This window comes from Urocitellus parryii, chromosome 7 (assembly GCF_045843805.1).
Source record: "Urocitellus parryii isolate mUroPar1 chromosome 7, mUroPar1.hap1, whole genome shotgun sequence".
Taxonomy (NCBI): domain Eukaryota; kingdom Metazoa; phylum Chordata; class Mammalia; order Rodentia; family Sciuridae; genus Urocitellus; species Urocitellus parryii.
In genome coordinates, this window is record NC_135537.1 from 77,252,739 (window position 1) to 77,272,888 (window position 20,150).

At 35.6% G+C, this 20,150-nt stretch overlaps 1 protein-coding gene across 1 annotated transcript in view; it reads left to right on the forward strand.

Annotated features, from left to right (window-relative positions):
- The window catches only part of Pxdnl (peroxidasin like), a 454,066-nt gene that overhangs the window by 196,229 nt on the left and 237,687 nt on the right, over nucleotides 1–20,150 (forward strand). The window contains exon 3 of the mRNA XM_026394395.2: nucleotides 9,301–9,372. Within this exon, the coding sequence (XP_026250180.2) occupies nucleotides 9,301–9,372 (72 nt within the window). The remainder of the gene's footprint in view (nucleotides 1–9,300; nucleotides 9,373–20,150) is intronic.

Genomic DNA, 20,150 nt, shown 5'->3' on the forward strand with positions numbered 1-20,150 from the left:
ATACACTCAGACCACAAAACATGTGAAAATAAAAGCATAAGTATTTTAACTTTTTATATTAAATACACCCTAGAAGGATAACAATTTAGGTATACTGGGTTAGATAAGTATATGTTATTCAAGTCAATTTCACCTGGTTCTTTTTACTTTTTAGATGTGGCTACTAGAAAATTAGATATAGATACATGGCTGTATTTTGTGCTCAAATTATATTTCTATTGGTCAGAGTGACAATAGATGTAAAAGACTCGTTTTATCTTGTTAAACACTCTGTTCCTTTAAGTTTGAGTTTGATTTTTATACAGTATTATTTTCAATAGTGGCAAGTGCATATAAAAGTTTATTGTATTTTATTTTTCTTGAACTATACAAAGACCAGAAAGATGATGTCTCATCTGTTCACCATCCCCGGGGAACACACCCATTCACACTGTTAGCAGGCAGTCTCTGAGAGGTGCAGGTTCACGTCCTTAAAAGTGAGCCAGATTGGTTGTACACACTTGAAATCCCAGGAGGCTGAGGCAGGAGGATTGAGGCCAGCCTGGGAAACTTGGAGGGACCCTAACTCAAAATTTTAAAAAAATAAAAAGGCTGGGGATGTGACTCAGTGGTGAAGTGTCATTGGGTTTAATCCCCACTACCACAAACATATAAAAACAAAATCAGAACACAACGAAACAAAACCTCCTGCTCCCCAAAAAGTAACCCCCCAAAACCAAACCAACCAACCAAACAAGCCAATCCCCCCAAAAAACAAATGCTGAAAGTTTTCTCTGATATAAGGGGGTTGACTCATAGTGGGATTGGGAGGGAGAGCATGGGAGGATTAGATTAATTCTAGGTAGGGAAGAGGGATGGGAGGGAAAGGGAGGGGGCAAGGGATTAGCAAGGATGGTGGAATGTGATGGTCATCATTATACAAAGTACATGTATGAAGACTTGAATTGGGTGTCAACATACCTTATATACAAACAGAAATATGAAAAATTGTGGTACATATGTGTATAAAGAATTGTAATGCAAAAAAAGGTGCATGTACAAATTGATGTGAACATACTTTATATACTGAGATACGAAAAATTGTGCTCTATATGTGTAATAAAGATTGTAATGCATTCCACTGTTGTCGTGTATTTAAAAAAATAATAAAATCAATTTAAAAAAAGGAAAAAAAAAGATAACAAAAACACTGCCATGAGAAACAGATGCACATGTCATGAGCCTCAGTATTATAAAAATCAATTTTTAAAATTAGTTTCATTATCATAAAAAATTTTGAAACAAAGTAAGAAAGTTAAGGTTAAATAAATTTTAAGGTTTCTTTAGGTCTAAAATTCTGTGAGGCTCTATGCTACAAGATTACTTCACCCCCTTATCTCAGGTATAGTTAGTTATCTGTGGGTTCAACATCCTCAGATTCAACCCACCTCGAATGGGAAATATTTCAAAAAATAATTTTGTCTGTACTGAACATATGCATTTCTTGTCACTATTCCTAAACAGTATAACAACTATTTACATGATGTTTACATTGTATTAGGTGTAAGAAGTCATGTAGAGAAGAGCTAAAGTATATGGACAGATATGTGTAGGTTATAAGCAAAGGTTACATCATAATTAAGAAGATATTTGAGCAATCTTTGATTTTGGTAGCAGTGTGGAGACCTAGAACCAATCCTATGTGGGTACCAAGTGCTGGATATGAGTAGTTTAACAAGAAGAGAATTTCATTGTTAAATGTCAGTCATAATTTACCAACATGTAGTTTTTGTGATCTTTTTTTTAGAAGGATCATCTAACATTAGTTTTTCTTTTAACTTTTAAAAAACATTTTTAAATTGATAGGATTTATTACTAAACATATATTTAAGAGTTCTATCTTTGACCTTGGATTTTACAATGTATTTAGCAGATTGATATTATCCTGTGTATATGACTTTCTCGTTTTCTTTTTAAAAGATTAATATTTACATTAATATTTTAATGTGTATATCTGTATGTATTTCACATGTTTTCACTTATATTTTTCTTTTTTGTATTAGGTAAAGTATTATAATCATAACTCATTGAAAACAAATAGTCACATGGCCAAACATGGAAGAAAGGATAGAAAGGTTGAGAAGCAATCTGACCTAATTAATATTTCAGCAGATCTATGAAACTATTCTTTCAATTTTATAATTTTACTTTCTTACTCATCCAAATTATATTTAATTATTTTTCTAGATGCACATAGATGATGAGAGAAAGTTTCTGTCTTTGACTAGTGTATGTTCTCATCTCTATCATACTTATATCCTAGAAAAAAATTGTATTTTATGTGGTATAAAGAAAGTACATAAGAAAATGCAAAAATTATAGGTGTTTTCTCCTTTATGATAGCTCCTCTTAATTTTTTGACTTTATGGTAGAATAAAAGCCATGCATTCAGTAGAAACAGTATTTGAAGTTTTGAATTTTGCTCTTCCTCCAGGTAGTGATATGTAATATGCTCTGGTGATGCTGAGCAGCACAACCAGCTGCAGCTCAGAGTCAGCCACACAACTGCATGATCACCTCCTATCAGAAAACCTTGGTTTTGGATGAGGTTGCCCAACTATCAGATAATGCCAGTGTTCTGAGTGCTTTTAGGGTAGGCTAGGTGAAGCGATGACATTTGTAGTTTAGGTGTATTTAATGAATTTTTTAATTACAATATATCCAATTTATTACAGGTTTATAGGGACATAACCATGGTAAGCCAAGAAGCATCCATAATCCTTATCTGATCAGGGACAATTTATAAACATTTAGCTGTTCTATCTAAAGTTTGGGAGACATTTACCAAAATTAAGTAACTATTTCTGAGTAGAGATGCTTTTAAATTTTCCTTGTGCATATTTATATTTTAAAAATTGCTACGTAAATAATCCATGCTAATTATAGAAAACTTAGGAAGATAGAAAACAATTAGAATCAAATGATAGCATCACAGTTGCACTAAAATGGAAGTTATGTGAGGATGCCTATTTTTAGTACTGTATCAGTTAAGAGGTGGAGGTGTTTGTGCATCGGGAGATGATACAATAGCTGTCATATATATATATGTATGCATGTTTGTATATATCCATGTATATTGTATCTAGATTGGGAATGGTAAAAAACTTGAAATTATGATGTTTTAACATAAAGATCAAAAACTGTTTAAAAACCTAAAGTCAGAGGTAAAATTTAAGTATTAGTAATGGATTTTAGGAACTGAATGTTTATTTATTTATTTTGCAATGGTGTAGCTTAAACACCAGGCCTTATGCATTCCAGGCAAGTGGTCCACAATGAACTCCTCCCCCTCTCCTAGGAATTGAATAATTAAATAAACTAATTTTAACATAATTTGAGGGGTAGGTTTTTTACACTGTTCTAATATGTTGACTATATTATAAGAAATGCAACCCTTCATTGACTTTGGCATGGAAATAAATACATCCTCCATTTAGTTACTGCTCATGATAGTAATTTTTTGTGGTAAGAGGAATCATGAGCACACGGCCACTATTTATCCGTGCCCTGCTTCCTGGTTTAATAACACACTTGCCTGGCAAATTCTTTTCTTTACTTCTACTTACTTCCCTTTTAAAGCATCTAATTTGTAACTTTCATGATTATTAAGGGTGGAAGTCTAAAAGAGTACCTATTATCACCATTATTTCAAAGTACATTTTAAGAGGGTCATCAAGTCTTATTGGGTATAAGATAGAAATGAGGTATCATTATGGGAAATACTATGTTTGGCATGGGAGATAACTTCATGATTCAAACACTCACAGCCAACTAAGAAGTGGTTAGAAACAATAAATAAGCAAAGTAAAGAAAGTTACAAAATTAATGTTCAAAATTCAATATCTCTCCTGTATTAAAAAATAATCAGCTAGGAAATATGTTGTAATAAAAGATTTGCTTTAAATTGGGAACCCAGAAGATGAAATAGCATGAGCAAATTTAGTAAAACATACATTTCGGTGTTAGTTTTGGAAAAAAAAATAGTTCTAGTACATATTATAAGCTAAAGCTAAATTTTTTGTATACCAAGAATTCTTGACAAATCAAGAAAGGCAAGCAATGGAATAGAAATATGGAACCAAAGATGTGTTCAGTTAATTTACTGACCAAAAAATAAATGGCCATTAACATAAAATTTCAGGGTAAGTATATCTTTCTTTTACTTCAGTCTTAGATAGTCATTACTGACTTTGGTCATGAATCTATTACTTGGTTACAATGCAAATAACACAGGAATCATAGATAATGCTTATTGAAAGTTCTGTACTCTGTTTACTTCAGGAAACATGGAAATGAAATGCACAACCTCTCCATGTTAAGGGTAGCTGAACCCCATTTGGGGGGAATTCAAAAGGTAAAGAGGACAGTGAACTTGTTGGATTTTTAAAAGAATTTATCCCTCAGAAAGATTTCACATGTATATCTGCACTTCCTTTTGAGGAATATGCATGAAGTGAAAAGTTGATAGTCACTAGATAATAAATTTGTGCTCTGTAAATGAAAATGAGTCAGTTCCTTTGCTTTATTTCCCCACCATTTTGAACTGCAAATGATTTATATGGTGCCTAAAATAATATAAATATTTTTCTGTGGTATTGGCAATGATAAATTATCCAGAGATAGTCATTACTGACTTTGGCCATGAATCTCTTACTTGATAACAATGCAAATAACTCAGGAGTCGTAGATAATGCTTATTGAAAGTTTTATACTCTGTTTACTTCAGAACACATGGAAATGAAATGCACAACCTCTCCATGTTGAGAGTAGCTGAACCCCATTTTTGGAGAATGTCTACATGAAAAGCAAGCACAATCATACCATGCAAAAATAGATCAACATTAGCACCACTTACCAAAAAATCAAACACACATTATAAACACAACAAAAAAACAAAAACCTGTTTCATTTGTATGTAGTTATAAAGATTATACTTTCATAGTAAATCTTGGCATTATCCCAAGTAGATATTGCATGTGAGATGCAAACAAGTTCTGTTTTACTTGTTTCTCCTATTGAGGGTTTATTGTTTATTTATTTAAAAATTTTAATTAATGTGTATTAATTATAGATCTGTATTGATTTCTTTGGGATCTGCTGCTAGAGAGTTATTATGTTCTTTCAGAAGCATCTTATTACCTTGATTTTTTCATATTTCTTATTCTCCTGTGTTGAGATTTGTGCATCAAGTGGATCAGGTGTCTCTACAACTTTTGTGGAGTGGCCTGATCCACCATAGGGGCCCCTACACCCATTAAAGGATTAGCCACATAGTGAGTACACACTCTGTTTAGAACACAGAGTGGGTCTTTCCAATTCTGCCACTGTATGCACTGTGTTCAAAGTCATTAATCACAGCCAAAGAAGCTGCAGGAGGACAGCACTATGATACCCAGCTGGAATTAGAACCAATTGGGCATAACGAATCAACACCCAAGACACATCCTCCGGAGAATGCCTTCATGAATTGTATTTGGCCATCCCCATTCACATGTACCCAAGGGTAGGGGACAGACAGCCAAGGGTTGTCAGGGTCCTCTCACCATGTCACTGTGGCAAGGCATGCGTGGAAAACAAAGTGCACCTTCCTCAACTTGTTAGTAACAGGCACTTGAGTGCAGCACAGTGAGGAGGGGCAGCTGGAACCCTGTGGGGGTACCTGCCTTTGGTCCCAGCACTGGTGTGGGTCCACATGTGCCTGGTCACACCCTGTTCTCAGGGGGCAAGGACCTGCTCCTGATTCTCAGTGGGGGCATCCTCTGCTCTCTGTGTTCTACCCAACCCTCATCCCTACAGTGCAGGCACCCTGGGCTTATATCACGGTCACTCTGCTGGGCCACATTGGATTCTTGAGGCAGATACCCTTGAAGCCATAATAGCAGAACGTGTGTGGAGTCTCAGAGATGGGAATGTGCAGGGTTTCTGATCCCTAGAACAATTCAAACAACAGTAGGTCCCTTCTCAAGATGGCTCCTGGCTGTAGCACCCTAGGTTTTCTTAGGAGATGATGTGAGATTCTTTCCCAAAGCAAGACAGCTGTGCAGATTTCAGGTTACTTATCTAATTAGGCTCTAAGCTGGTAAGGATGGTATAACTTACAAAACACTTTTATTTTTCCTAATAGCCACATTATTTTTTTTTCCCAAAATATTTCCAAAAGCACAGTCTACATTTGTACAGTATGAAATATATGAGTGTGCATGCTACAGGAAGGCACTCAGTGTTTCAGCAAAAATAAATAAATAAAAAGATAGATAGATAGATAGATAGATAGATAAATAATACAATGAGCTAATGCAGGTGATACAATGACTCATTGGTCTAATGCTGGTTCCTCTTTTCTCCAAGGGCTTGATCATCTGAGTAATCAGCTATCCTGTCTTTAGAAATTACTTTCCTTTATTTCTTCAATAAAAAATGTAACATTTTTCTTGTAGGAAATTTTGTTTGCTTCTTTTTTTCCCTTCCTTGACACTGTAGGCAATATTAGGTGTATTAGTCAGCATTCTCTAGAGGAACAGAATCAACAGGAAGTAAAATTATAAGAAGAAATTTATCAGTTTGGCTTCTGCATCCAGAAGCTGGATAGTCCACAATGGCTGGAGAGCTAGAAGAACCAGTAGCTGCACAGTCCAAGAGGCAGAAGTCCCAGAATAAGAGGGTTCAAAGGTGCTACCCTAGTCCGAGACTGAAGGCTTCTGCAGAATCACTGGCAGAGTCTACTTTGGAGGGGTGAAGAAGTGCGAGTCCGATATCCTCAGATGATCTAGCAGCAGTCAGGAACCTGTTCAAGAAGAATGGAGCTTTCATCTACGGCTGCTTTCTTGCCAATCATTCCTAGACACACCCTCATTGACACTCCCTTAAGGCTCTGAGTAATTGGCTACTCTTAATCCAATCAAGTTGGCAATTCAAATTATCCATTACATAGAGTATATAGAGCACAGCTACAAATTTACTGAGCTTGTGTTGATTTTTGGTGAAAGGGCGTTAGGTATTGTTTTATGTCCTGAATTTCTGTAGATTCACTCATAAATTTCAATTGCATTTTATTTATGAAAAAATAAAAGAAAAATAATAGAAATGACAGTTTCTATAATTACTTAATCAAAACACTGCTAGGTGAAGAATCCATCCATTAAAATTACAATACAGATATTTTGATGGAAAACACAGTGCTTTGAATAAAGTTTGACAAGAAATATGTGTTTGTGATTGGAAAATACATTCAACTGTGAACCACTGTAATGGATTTGTTTTTTTTTTTTTGTTAACAACAAAAACATTTTCAAAAAACCTTTAAATTAAATTGTTTGACCTCATATTTTAAGTTACTCATTCATATTCACAGTGAATTATAATGTTAAGAATATAAAGACCTCTCTACAAGTTGTATGTTTTACTTTTACCATAATTTAGATAAGTACCTAAGAATATGTGGAAACATAGATTTCTCACACATTTTATATATTAAAGAAAGATTAATTACAATACTTAGTATCTTTTCCTTCTCTTGGTTGTGGTTTTGGTCATAGATGACCAAAAGCATCTTTAAAAAAATTTTTTTAAATTGTAGATGGATACAGTACCTTTATTTTGTTTAGTTTTTTAATGTGATGCTGGGCACTCTACCACTGAGCCACAATCCTAGCCCCTAAAGCATCTTCTGTATAAAACAAATTGACTTCTTTCTCTTAAATACCACATCCTTGGGAAAATTAAGAAACTAGTCACTCAAATTGTTTCCTGTGGTTCATATGAGATTGAGATTACATATACTGATCACATTATACACATCCCAGCAGAAGTGTAAATTATATGCACACACATATTTTATTCTATGTGCATTAGAATAATCATTCTCTAAGTAACAACATTTCTGTGGTGGTTGTTTTGGGATCTAAAGGAAAGTGTATTAATTGATTTGGAACAATAAAATGAGAGTGTGTACAGAGAGAGTAACTAAATGAGAGATTCTCTTAGGACAACACGTGTATCTGGTATTAATCATATATTAACTAGCTATGTTGATTTCAGCCTGCTTAAAAATTTCCTGCGCACATGGTGGACTATAAATTTTATTGGATCCTTGACTAAGGAGTATCCATGACAATTGGCATTATCTCTGGCTGGCATCACTTCTAATGCTGTAGATTTATTGTTCTGCCTCCCCAGTGGCCAGAAGAACTCTAGGCAGTCAGTCACAAATGGTGAAGAGTGGCTTGGGTAACATCCCTGGGAGTCACATAGTGGCTTCAGATACTATTTGGGGAACTTAGCAGTGAAGCTTGTGGTGAACAGGTTAGGAACAGAGAAGACTGGAGATTTGTGGGTTTCCTGTGGCATTGTATGTAATGACTAAAATGATCACTTGGCCGAAGCACTTCCGTTTTCCTAATCAGTCACACACAACAAACAGAAAAAAACAAACAAAAAAATCCATCATACACTCAAAGTGAGCCCTCCAGCATTTGATTCTAGCCATAGCTGTTAAGAAGCTTTGGGTTTTTTTGATATTAGAAGACCTTCAGAGATAAGTGTACTAAGCCAACTAGCACACATTTAGACATGCCACCATAATTTGAAAGAAATTTTAAGTGTATTTATCCAAAAATATGATTTTCATTTGCCAGAGTACTCTTTTCAGAGTACTCTGAAAAAGCTTTCAAAGGTACAGAAAGGTGATTTTCTGTAACTTGGTTTACTGTTCAAATCCAATTTAGGTCTGCCACCTGTTATTTTTCTCCTTGGATTTTTTTTTTAGAAGTCATTTTTAGAGCCTTTGATATCACTATATAGGAGCCTCACATCCTATGGTGTAATTGACTCTGGGTTTGATCGTTCAACAAATACACAATGAGAGTCCATTGTGTGCCAAAAGCTGTAATGTTTATTTTTCCAAGGAAGCTGCTTCAACCTAAGTGTTTGCAGCTCTCCATCTGTTAGTTTAGGAATTTGTCCCTTTGTTACTGTGACAATATTGATAATTTCTCTTTTAGATGATAGGCTTCAGGAGATGGAGAATTTTGCCTTTGGGTTTTTGATGCTCTTCTAGTGATATTTTGGGGATAACTCATTATATTTTTGAATAGATTAATATAACCTTCCTAAATAGAAAATTAAAATTTCCAAATTTAGCGAACCATGTCACCATGTTAGTAAATATTTTTCTACTGTGCAGAGCATTACACTTAAAAGTGGAACGGTTAAAATGTTTGCAGAATCAGCTTCTCATTGTGGAATTGTTTGTTTTCTTTTTAGTCTTCTGAACAACAATCAAATCAGAAAGATTTCCAGAACTGCTTTTGAAGGACTTGAAAATTTGCTGCATCTGTAAGTTCTAAGAAAAACCAATAATGGCTTAAATTTTGTTGACTGATTATTTTTGCCTTCTTGATTATTTTAACCTAAGTAATTCTTCACCTTCCTGAGAAGTACTGGCAACCTTGAAACAGAACTGTTAGATGAACATTTCTAAGGACAGCAAAGTGTTTCTTTCAATAGATCGTGCATCTGAGGACATTTGAATATTAATGCACATTTCTGTCCTTCCACCCTTGACACGCAATTCTAAATTGGAGAGAAATAAGAACAAAGTTTAATCAATACTTCACACTTATATCTAATTAATCAATAATTATAAAAAATCCACAAATCTGAATTATTATGTTAATAATTCAGTCATCTAAGACCTCTTGAGGCTGGTGAACACATTACAATTAGGAATGTTAATCAACTTGGGTAGGAGACAAATTAAAAAAAAACAGCTTATAAATATGACCATTGACAATTATCATGCATTTGATGTATTATTATTGATAAATGAATAAAAATAAAAATAAAAAAATGATTGCTTAAGTCAGAAACCAATGCATGTTGATAAAATGAATGTTGGATGGTGGAGAATGGACAGGCTTATGTGGGAGGCTGAAGAAAGTAAGCCCAGGGACACTGGTAGGAGTGAGTCCTGCAACTTCCTTTTAAAAAAATGTTAAAGACAACTGGAGGTAAAGCTTAGTAGTAGAGCACTTGCTTGGCATGTGCCAGGCCCTGGGTTTGATCAGTAGCACTACCAAAAAAAAGTATTAAGGAGGTAACTAACATTTTTACACAAAAATGTCTGCTTGTAGATCCATTAAGCAATTGGTTTAAAAGTCATAGTAATTCTTTTAAAAAGAAAATGCGGTCCTACTTTTGCTCTAATTTACATATCTGTTGCACTTTGCTGAAATGGAATTCCCATTATACACCAACCCAAGAGCTTTATAGCTTTCTTGTTTTGAGATTCCCCAGCCCTAACACACAGGTCTCCCATAACTCTTTCCATTAATCCACCATAATGTCTTCATTTGCTGTCCTAATCATGCACAGCCAATCTAACATGATCTGTAGGTGCTTGCCACTTTTGATCTCTACCAAGCTTTTAGATCAGTGCTGTAAAAAGTCTGCTCTTTGTTTGTGAAGAATCTTGACTTTCTCCCTGTTTTTCATCTCCATCCTGGCCTGTGGTTCTCTACTTAGCGGCATGTCAAAAGTAACTCCCTACAATGATAAAAGTAGTAGACTAAACAAAACAAAAAAAAACCCTATGACTTTGTACATAATGGTTTAGAACAAATTTCATTATTAGTGCTAATACTAAATGAGGAAATTTAGTTAAATTATAGCTGTTAGTAGGAAGTTAATATCGGATAAAATGCTCATTGTTGCTGATGTTGGATCAATTGCATGCACAAGAGTACCATATGCTCTGGATGAAAATAAGAAGAGCATTTCATAAAACTTCTATTCAATGTTATGACAAACTAAACATTGTTTTTTAAGTGAAAGACAGGTCTTTGGGCTTCTGGAAGGTGAGTTATGAAAAGGCGAGGCTAATTGATAAATGTGTATTAAGCAGTGGGTGATGAACACTTTCCCATGGCCACCAATGTGCATCTTTCCATGTTTCCACTAACACTGCCAAGTGGGCATTGCTTCTCAAACTGGAGAAGTTCCCAGACAGAGGGCTGTAAGCAAGAAGACCCACTCAATGCATATGATACCTGCAAATTCATCTTCTATCTTTCCTTTGCATTTTAACCCCAATCCCTTGTTATTTTATTTCTTTGAACACAATAAGCACATACACACTTCATCCTCAACCTGTGCACAGGATGCTAATTATTTTCCTCTTGGCTATTTTACCAGGCATAATGTCACTGTACTCCCAGTGACTTAGGAGACGGAAGCAGGAGTATTACAAGTTTGAGGCCAGCCTAGGCAACTTAGCAAGACTCTGTCTCAAAATAAAAATCAGAAAGGGCTAGTGATGTAGCTGAGTAGTAGAGTATCCCTGGAGTGAATCCCCAGTACCATAAATAAATAAATGAATGAATGAATGAATGAATGCAGCTTTTTCCCTTAGTTAAATCTCAGTTTTAATATCACATCTTTTAGGAGTCCCGTTAAGTCAGTTAACATTTTTTTTCTCTCTCTCAGGATGTGCCTTGTGTATTTCATTTATTACATACATTATACAAGTTCATTTTTCTTTCCTATTTGTTACCTTGTTTATTTTTGGATTTCCCCACTGGATTCTGTAAAGACAAATGGCCCTGTGGCCATACTTCTTTCCATTTATTTGCCATTTTATTCCAGCATCTAGAACTAGTGTCTAGAACAGAGCGACTGCTCACAAAAGATTTGTTAAACAGATGTATGAACATAAGGTGCTCAGTAAATGCTTGATATTTGATTGATTAAGCCTCTTGGCTATGATGTGTTAATTAATCTTATGAGAGAAGAATGATAACACTATTATATGCCTTGGATTTTTCAACAACCTGTGTATTTATCCATTATTTATAGTGTGCCATTTCCCAAGGATTTCCAGTGTTGTATTACATAAGATAGTTATAATGTTTTCATACTGAGGAGCTCAATTTTCATTAGACTATATATACCAAAGAACTTCAGTTTTACCTTGCCAAACATAAAGGCTAGAATTTTTTTTTTTCTCTAAGACAAAAGCGTTTCTAAACTCATGTGAAATTGTAGCATGTTTTGTCCAAAACATATCATTGATTCCCTTGGGCAAAAACAAATAGAAGTATCCTAGGACAAATTTTGCTTTCAGATTCACACAAGAAAGTACAATTGTTTGAGAATATCCTTGGGAACTGGGGTTCATTTAAGGTTAGCTGAATTTTAAAGCCAAGATATATTGTAGAAGTGGGAGCAAAATATTCCTATTCTTTGATTCAGCAGACCGGTTATCTCTTAATAGTATTGTCAGTATTCATTATTGTGAGTTAATCTAATGATAGACTCCAAAATAAAACTTCTTGTTAAGAAGCATCTTGGTGTCCCAATGATAAGAATCTTATTATTTATTAGCATTGATAATTGAAGAGGTTTTTAAAAAGAATTAATTTGTAGCGGGAAAACCTTGGCATGTTTCTGCAGGTTTGAGATGAATTGGGCATCATTTGTTAGTATTACAAAAAGGGAAATGTATCCCCCTTTCAAATCTGTGATTCTGTGTCTGGCTATGGTCCCCATTTCCTAAATTTGGTTTTGTTCTTTGAGTTACAGTTTCTTCCTTCCAACGCAGCCCCTGGACATCTTTGTCCTCATGAACTCTCACTCCTGAATGCTACACCCTATTCACAAGTTCACCTTTTTAAATCATTGTCATGATGTGTCACTTGAAATTTGTGTACTCAGCCTTTTCCATCTTTTGTGATTTGGGTAGGAGGGGGCACTGGAGATTGAACTCAGGGGCACTCGACCATGAGCCACATCTGTAGCCCTGTTTTTTAGTTTATTTAGATACAGGGTCTCCCTGATTTGGTTAGTGCCTCGATTTTGCTGAGGCTGACTTTGAACTTGGGATCCTTCTGCCTCAGCCTCTCAAGCTGCTGGGATTACAGGTATGTGATACTGCACTTGGTGCTTTTGTGAATGTATTTGAACTCTGTCTCATTTCTTTCGCAATGTATAGATTTTTTTAAAAAAAATCACTTTTTTTTGTTGTTGTTTAAACTACTGAGCAAGAAAATGTCATTGAAGAATCTGATCTTTAGTGATGTAACTTTGAGGGACTCAGCTCTCACCATTTTTGGCTAGACTCACTGCCTGAATTTAAGGACAGTCTTACAAACAGAGTGAAATTTGCATACCGTTTCTTGCTCATTATGTTAGCTTTCCTTTCTATAACAAACCTCTGCAGGGTTTTTAGTGGCTTAAAACAAGGAAGAGGTCCTATTTTTTCATGCTTGATTCATGGGTGGCCTGGGCAGTTCTGGTCTGCTCTGGCTCAGACCTTGGGTTTAGAATGGCATCACTCACACATGCCGCAATTCCACAGTTATCGCTGGGGGGCTTTGTCTTCTTTCTCTGGCCAGCTAGATTGTGCTTGTTCACACAGTGATCTATCTCTAATAAAAGCCAGGGATGAGTGCTTTTCAAGCCTGGCTTTTGCTGTTTTTTAGTGTCCCATTTGGTCAATCATGCCACATGGCCCAAATCTAATTCCAGCACAGGAAGATCTTGATGAGTGAAGCAGCAAAATCACCTCATAAAATGTTATAAATCAGAGATGGGGAAATTTGTGGCCGAAAGTGCAATTGACCACTTTAATATGAGGAGTGGAGTTTTCTGAGAGTTGAGATTCAGATTGCAATCACAATCAAGCCCACTCCGGCTCTGTCACCAGGATGGACTTTTCTGATGGGTACAGTAGGAGCTCAAAGGGAGAAGAGGCCTGGCCTATTCTGGGAGACACCAGGGGTGGAGGGCAGGTTAGATTTGAGGGAAGGAGCAACACTTTTACTTAATTTTGAAAGGCTGTATGAGAAGAGGTAAGAAATGGTCTGCTGTGATTTGGTAATGGGCAGTATCTTCAGTGGCTGGATGGAGCATGGATGAGAGATGAGACTGGTGAGTTTGATAAGCCAAATAATAGGGGTGAATGGTTTCAATGCCTGGCTGCCTGCCTTCCTGTTTATAACTCTTTCTTTCTTCTAATCATGCCAGATTAGCTTCTATTCTTACCACTCCACTAAAAGTGCTTCAACAACGGCCACTCGTGTTATTAGACATACTGAACATTTAAACATTTAACCCTGACTCATGGGTCTTTTATTGGCCCACCCCCTCTTGATCCCTTTGGTGCTCTTGGTTTTCCTTTTCCTGGTAATTGAGCACAAATTCCTTCATCCTGAGCTCTCTCCTATATTTTGCCTCTCTATTGGTGAGTGTATCTGCTTCCATTGTATCAATCATAATCCAAATGTTGCTATCTCTTAAGTCTTTATTTCCAGCCCAGATTGTTTTTATATTTCCACACAACACCTATTTCTTTACTCAGTATTTCTACTGACATGTTCCACAGAATCCTTCAATTGACTTGACAAATATCTGTCATGTCTTTAATTTCCTCCTTCAAACCCACTCCTTATTTTCCCTTCAAACATGATGCTTCTGATTTTGGGAAATGATTGCACATTCATACAGCCATCTGAACTAAATTTCTACATTGGCCTCTTCCCATTTCCTTCACCATGATGGTATCTAGTTATTTTTCCATCCTGTGGGTTCCGTGTGAACATGATTCATATCCCCCCTCTCTGTTTATCTCAATTTGGCTGCCTTACCTTCAATCCTCATTATCCGTTTTCCCTACTGTTAACAAAACCTTTTATCTCCATCCATGTTTTTCCTCTTCTAAATCTCCAAAAGGTAACCAGTCATCTTTTAAAAACAAAAATCCAATCATGCCACTCTTCTCAGAGTTCTTCAGTGGCTCCCCATTGTTTTGGGGATGAAGTAGAAATACTGTCTATATCCACGTTAAGATTCAGCTTCACTTTATACCTTTAGTCTTCTTGACAGTCACCTCCCGACACTCTACACTCTGAAGTTCCTGATGTGTGGCGTTTGGTATCCTATTGAATTTCTACCTTGGGATGCTCCCGGGGTTACTGGATTCTGCTGGGGCACTTTGTTTTCCTGGGAATCCTTTTTGCTCCCTCTGATACTCAGATCATCTCACAGGTCACTTATTATCACAGACCGTGGGCACTAATAATGTATATCGTCTCCAACTGCACAACACACCTGTGTGGCTTTACAGATGGGAAAGATGAAAGAGTCATTATTAACTTCACCAAGGACACTGGAAACTTTTGAAGAACAAATCTGGAGAAAAAAGTGGACCAAGGAGTGAGGATGGGGTGTCTCTTACCCTTCCTTAGGGGATAGTGCCCTGACTTTCAGTGGAGGGGTCTAGTCCACTCAGTAGGCTCACCCACTAAGAGGCAGAGCTGCATCAAACTATCATAACTCAATGAGATTAAGAACATCACCCATTTTCATTGTGTCCTTTTGATTGTCTGAATCCCAAATAGATTTGAGGTCAGGGAAAGAATATGCTGACTACCTGAGAAGAACAGTTCAATCTTCAAGGGACGTATCACTGCTTAATTAATTGATTTATCAAACTAGTTTTTTTTTAAAAAATGATTTGAACTAGGGTGGATCAGTTTCCAAAAGAAGAAAAGATACTTTGGTGCTCTGACTAAAACTATTTCCTACGATAAACTGAGTATCCGAGATAATGTCCTTTGGGAGATCTTCTATGGGCTAGTCATTTCTCCTCCCTATGCGGTATTTGTCTTTTCTCTCCATGCTTGCAACATGCTTGTAAAAATCAATTTCAGCATTACTTTATTTTATTTATTACTTTATATTCCTGACATATAATCACTTTGTAAGCATTGCTTGGCTAGGAATTTCATCCGATTTGTCTATTTGTTCGTCTCTTCACCCAATAATTCAACAATCTATTTGATAGGTAAATGTATGCACGAGTAGATTCACAGCTATCTATTCATCCTCTCAACAATCATGTAGCAAACAACTACCATGCCAGATACTGTACTAGATCCTGGGTAAGCAAAAATATTTGACTGATTCTTACAGAATCTAGGGACTTAAACAGAAGAGAGGCATTATTTGTTCATGTTCCTACCTTAATATGTTAATAGAAGATTATCATTACCTGTATAGTAATGAATCAGTGATGTCCAATGGAGTTTAGAAAGATTGAGGAGGAGAGAGGAGACATTACACAGACATACAAAGGATCATAAAAGACTATTGTGAACAACTATATACCAACAAGGTTATAGAATAATAACAATTGAGGAGATTGACAAAGAACATTCCAGAAACTGAGGAATTTACGGCTGAATATTACCACACACTTAAAGAAAGGATATCAATCCTTCTCAAATCTTTGAAAAAAAAAAAGTTTTACTAATAAAACTAAAACTATTGAAGAGGAGGGGATATTTCCAAACTTGTTTTACAAAGTTGTCTTACCCTGATACTAAAGTCAGACGAGGATACAAAAAGAAAACTATAGAACAATATCCCTGGTGAAGATGGGGATTTCTGTTTGGCTCAGACTCTTTGATGCCTAGTTTTTTTGCTCTCATGAATTTCCCACAAAGATAACTTCACTTTTTCTGATGAATATGTATTTATGAATCTGTTTGGTGATACAAGCTCAACCCTGCAGATGGTTGGGGTCACCGATATGCCCGCTTGAGCCAAAATGATTCAAGAACCACAGAAAATCTTTTTCTCCAGAGATTTCCCCTTCACTCTTTCCTCCTTCCTGACTTTTCTTTGATTTCAGAAGGCCAGAGATGCAACCACAGCTGTCTCTCACCCACTCGACAGGGGAGGATCTCTAGTGAGATAACCCTTTGCAGGTTTCCAAAGAGGGAGAGAGGAATGGATTCAGCCTTGCTTTGAGTTGTATATTTGCTGATTAGGCAAAAAAAATCTTCAAAGTTTGCCTTCCATTATAAATCTTTTTGATGAAGTATTCACATCCTCTAGGAAACTTTTCCAGGTTTTCCCAATGGGGAAGTGCTGGTTACATTTGAAATATCATTTCTCTTTTTTAAAATCTCTCAGATTTCAATATTTAACTTTGTTATAAAGGAATCAATTCTTCCCTATTACAAAATGATAAGCTACTTGTTCTCAAGGAATATCTTAACTATTTTCATGTGCATATGTATTTTATTTGTTTTTAATTATTAATAAGAATTTTGAGGCATATATATTTTAAATGTAGTCTGATTGGCTTTGTTAGGACATGATATATGAAAGTTTGGTGGACAGATGTGTGGAACAAATTATCCTTATATGTTAGGATAAACTGAATTGACCTTGGTGGTTTCAGAGAATAGAATATGGGCTTAAAAAATGTTATAGGCATGATGAGTTCAGTTAAGCTACTCACTTATTCCATCTCCATTCATTTAACAAACTTTTTATTATGATAATAAATTAGTATGTAGTCATAAGAAAGAATAAACAGGATATATCATCTAATTTTTTTCTGCATTTCCCCACCATTGGTAAATGTTATGAAACTATTATCCAATAAAAGACCAGGATATTTGCACTGATATAATCAATATATAAAAGTCATTTCTATTACCCCAGATTCCTCATGTTGCCCTTTTATAGTTGAAACCACTTCCCTCTGCCTTACTCCCTTTTTAAACCTTGGCAACCACTAAACTATTCTTTATTTCCAAAATTTTGTTATTTTAAAATATTATGCCAATATAAATATGCAATATATAACTTTTGGGGACTGCCTTTTCCCATGCAGAATAATTCTTAGGAAACTCATCCAAGTTGTAAAATATCAATAGCTTATTACTTTTATTGCTGAACAGTATTTTATGGTAAGAATATACTATAGAATATACTACAGTTTGGCCATTTGCCTACTGGATTATTTCTATTTTCTGATAATAAAAATATGTGTACATGTTTTTACATAAACAAAAATTTAAATTTTTTTTAAAAAATTTGCTCTAATTAGTTATACATGAAAGTAGAATGCATTTTGACATCATACATAAATGGCTACATAATTCTATATCTTCTGGTTGTACATGTCCTTTACAGATGGGAAAGATGAAATCATGTAATCATATGTGCATATCGGATAATAATGTCCAATTTATTCCTACCCCCATAGCCCCTTATTGTGTAAGGGGGTAATCCAAAATACCTCTACTCTTCCCCTGGCCAGCTTATTGTGAATTAGCATCTGCATATCAGAGAAAACCTTTGGCCTTTGGTTCTTCTGGGTTGACTTCTTTCACTTAGCATGATATTCTCCAGTTCCATCCATTTATTGGCAAGTACAATAATTTCATTCTTCTGTAAGGCTGAGTAGTATTCCATCATGTATATATACCACAATTTCTTTATCTGTTCATCTGTTGAAGGGTACTTAGATTGGTTCCACAGATTAGCTATTGAAAATTGAGCTGCTATAAACATTGAGGTGGCTATATCACTGTAGTATGCTGATTTTAAGTCTTTTGGGTATAAACCTAGAAGTGGGATGACTGGGTCAAATAGTGGTTCCATTCCAAGTTGCATGAGGAATCTCCCTACTACTTTCCACAGTGGTTGCACCAATTTGCAGTCCCACCAACAAAGTATGAGTCTATCTTTTTCCCCACATCCTCCCCAACATTTATTGTTACTTGTATTTTTGATAATTGCCATACTGACTGGAGTGAGATGGAGTATCAGTGTAGTTTTGATTTGCGTTTCTCTAATCATTAGTGATGTTGAACATTTTTTCATATATTTGTTGATCGATTGTATATCTTCTTCTGAGAAGTGTCTGTTCAGTTCCTTAATCCATGTATTGATTGGGTTATTTCTTTTTTTTTGGTGTTAAATTTTTTGAGTTCTTTATATGTCCTGGAGATTCCTGCTCTCTGTGAAGCGCATGTGGTTAAGAGTTTCTCTCATTCTGTAGGCTCTCTCTTCATGAACATAACTTTTTTATTCTCTGAAATATATGTCTGGAAAAACAATTACTATTGAGGCAGGAGGTAGATTCCTTATAGGCAGATAGAAACTGGGACTAGGAGAAAGGGGTCCCACCACTCCAGATTGAAACCCTAGGCTTTTTGTTTTTGGCTGCCTGACTGGAAAGTCCCACCCATGCCCTAACATTAGTCAACCTCAAACAAGCAGTTCTTTTGTTTTAAGGAACAAGAATGGGTCAAACTCAGGTCAACAAAGACATTAAACTATCCTATTATGGGAATAAGAAATTAAACTTGTACATTTTCAGTTGTATCAGAAAAAGAGAACAATAAAGGAAGACTTTTCAATTACAGATTAATTCAGTAGAGAATTAAAAACCCCTAGAATACAGACACCCATGGGCATCCCTCTCTTGTGATCCCTCCTTCTTGGGGAGCTTTGCTTTCTATTGCCCTAATAAATCCTGTTATTTTGCTTTCTCTCACCATTATGTTGAGGATTTCATTCTTTGAATTTTCAAGACAAAACCCCCACCCATCCATGTTCTGTATTACACTAGGTTATGTGGTGGTCTCATGTTTAATTTTTGAAGAAACTGACAAATTTTCTGGAGTAGCCATGCCATTTTATTTTCCCACCAGTATCATTGGTTAAGTTTTCTTTGCAACCTTACAAGCATTTTTTTCACTGTCACTATTTTTTTTTTAAATTTTCATAGTGATGTCTCATTGCAGTTTTAATTTGTATTTTCCTAATGATTAACGACGTTGAATGTCTTTCATGTGCCTATTTACTCTCTCTGTATCTTCTTCTGTTCATGGCTGTTCAGGTCTTTAGAGCATTTTCTAATTAGATAATGGGATTTTGTTTTGTTTTTATTTTTGTTTGTTTTGGTACTGTTAAATTTTGAGATTTTATGTACTATAGAGGACAGTCGTTATTCAGATATGTAGTTCTAGAATATTTATTGGTTAGATTGTAGTTTTCAAGGGGTTGAGGATATAGCTCAGTTGGTAGAGTGTTTGCCTCAGATACAGAAGGCGCTGGTTGCAATCCCTAGCCCTGCACTCCCCAAATGTGAAGTTTTCAAAGAAATACTTGTTTAACTGGATCTTTTGAAGGGTAAATATTTTTAATATTGATGAAGTCTAGTTTATCAAATTATCCTTCTATCTATTGTGCTTTTGGTGTCAAGTCTTAAAATACTTAGTCTTGTGGTAGATCCAGAAGATTTTCCAAAAAGA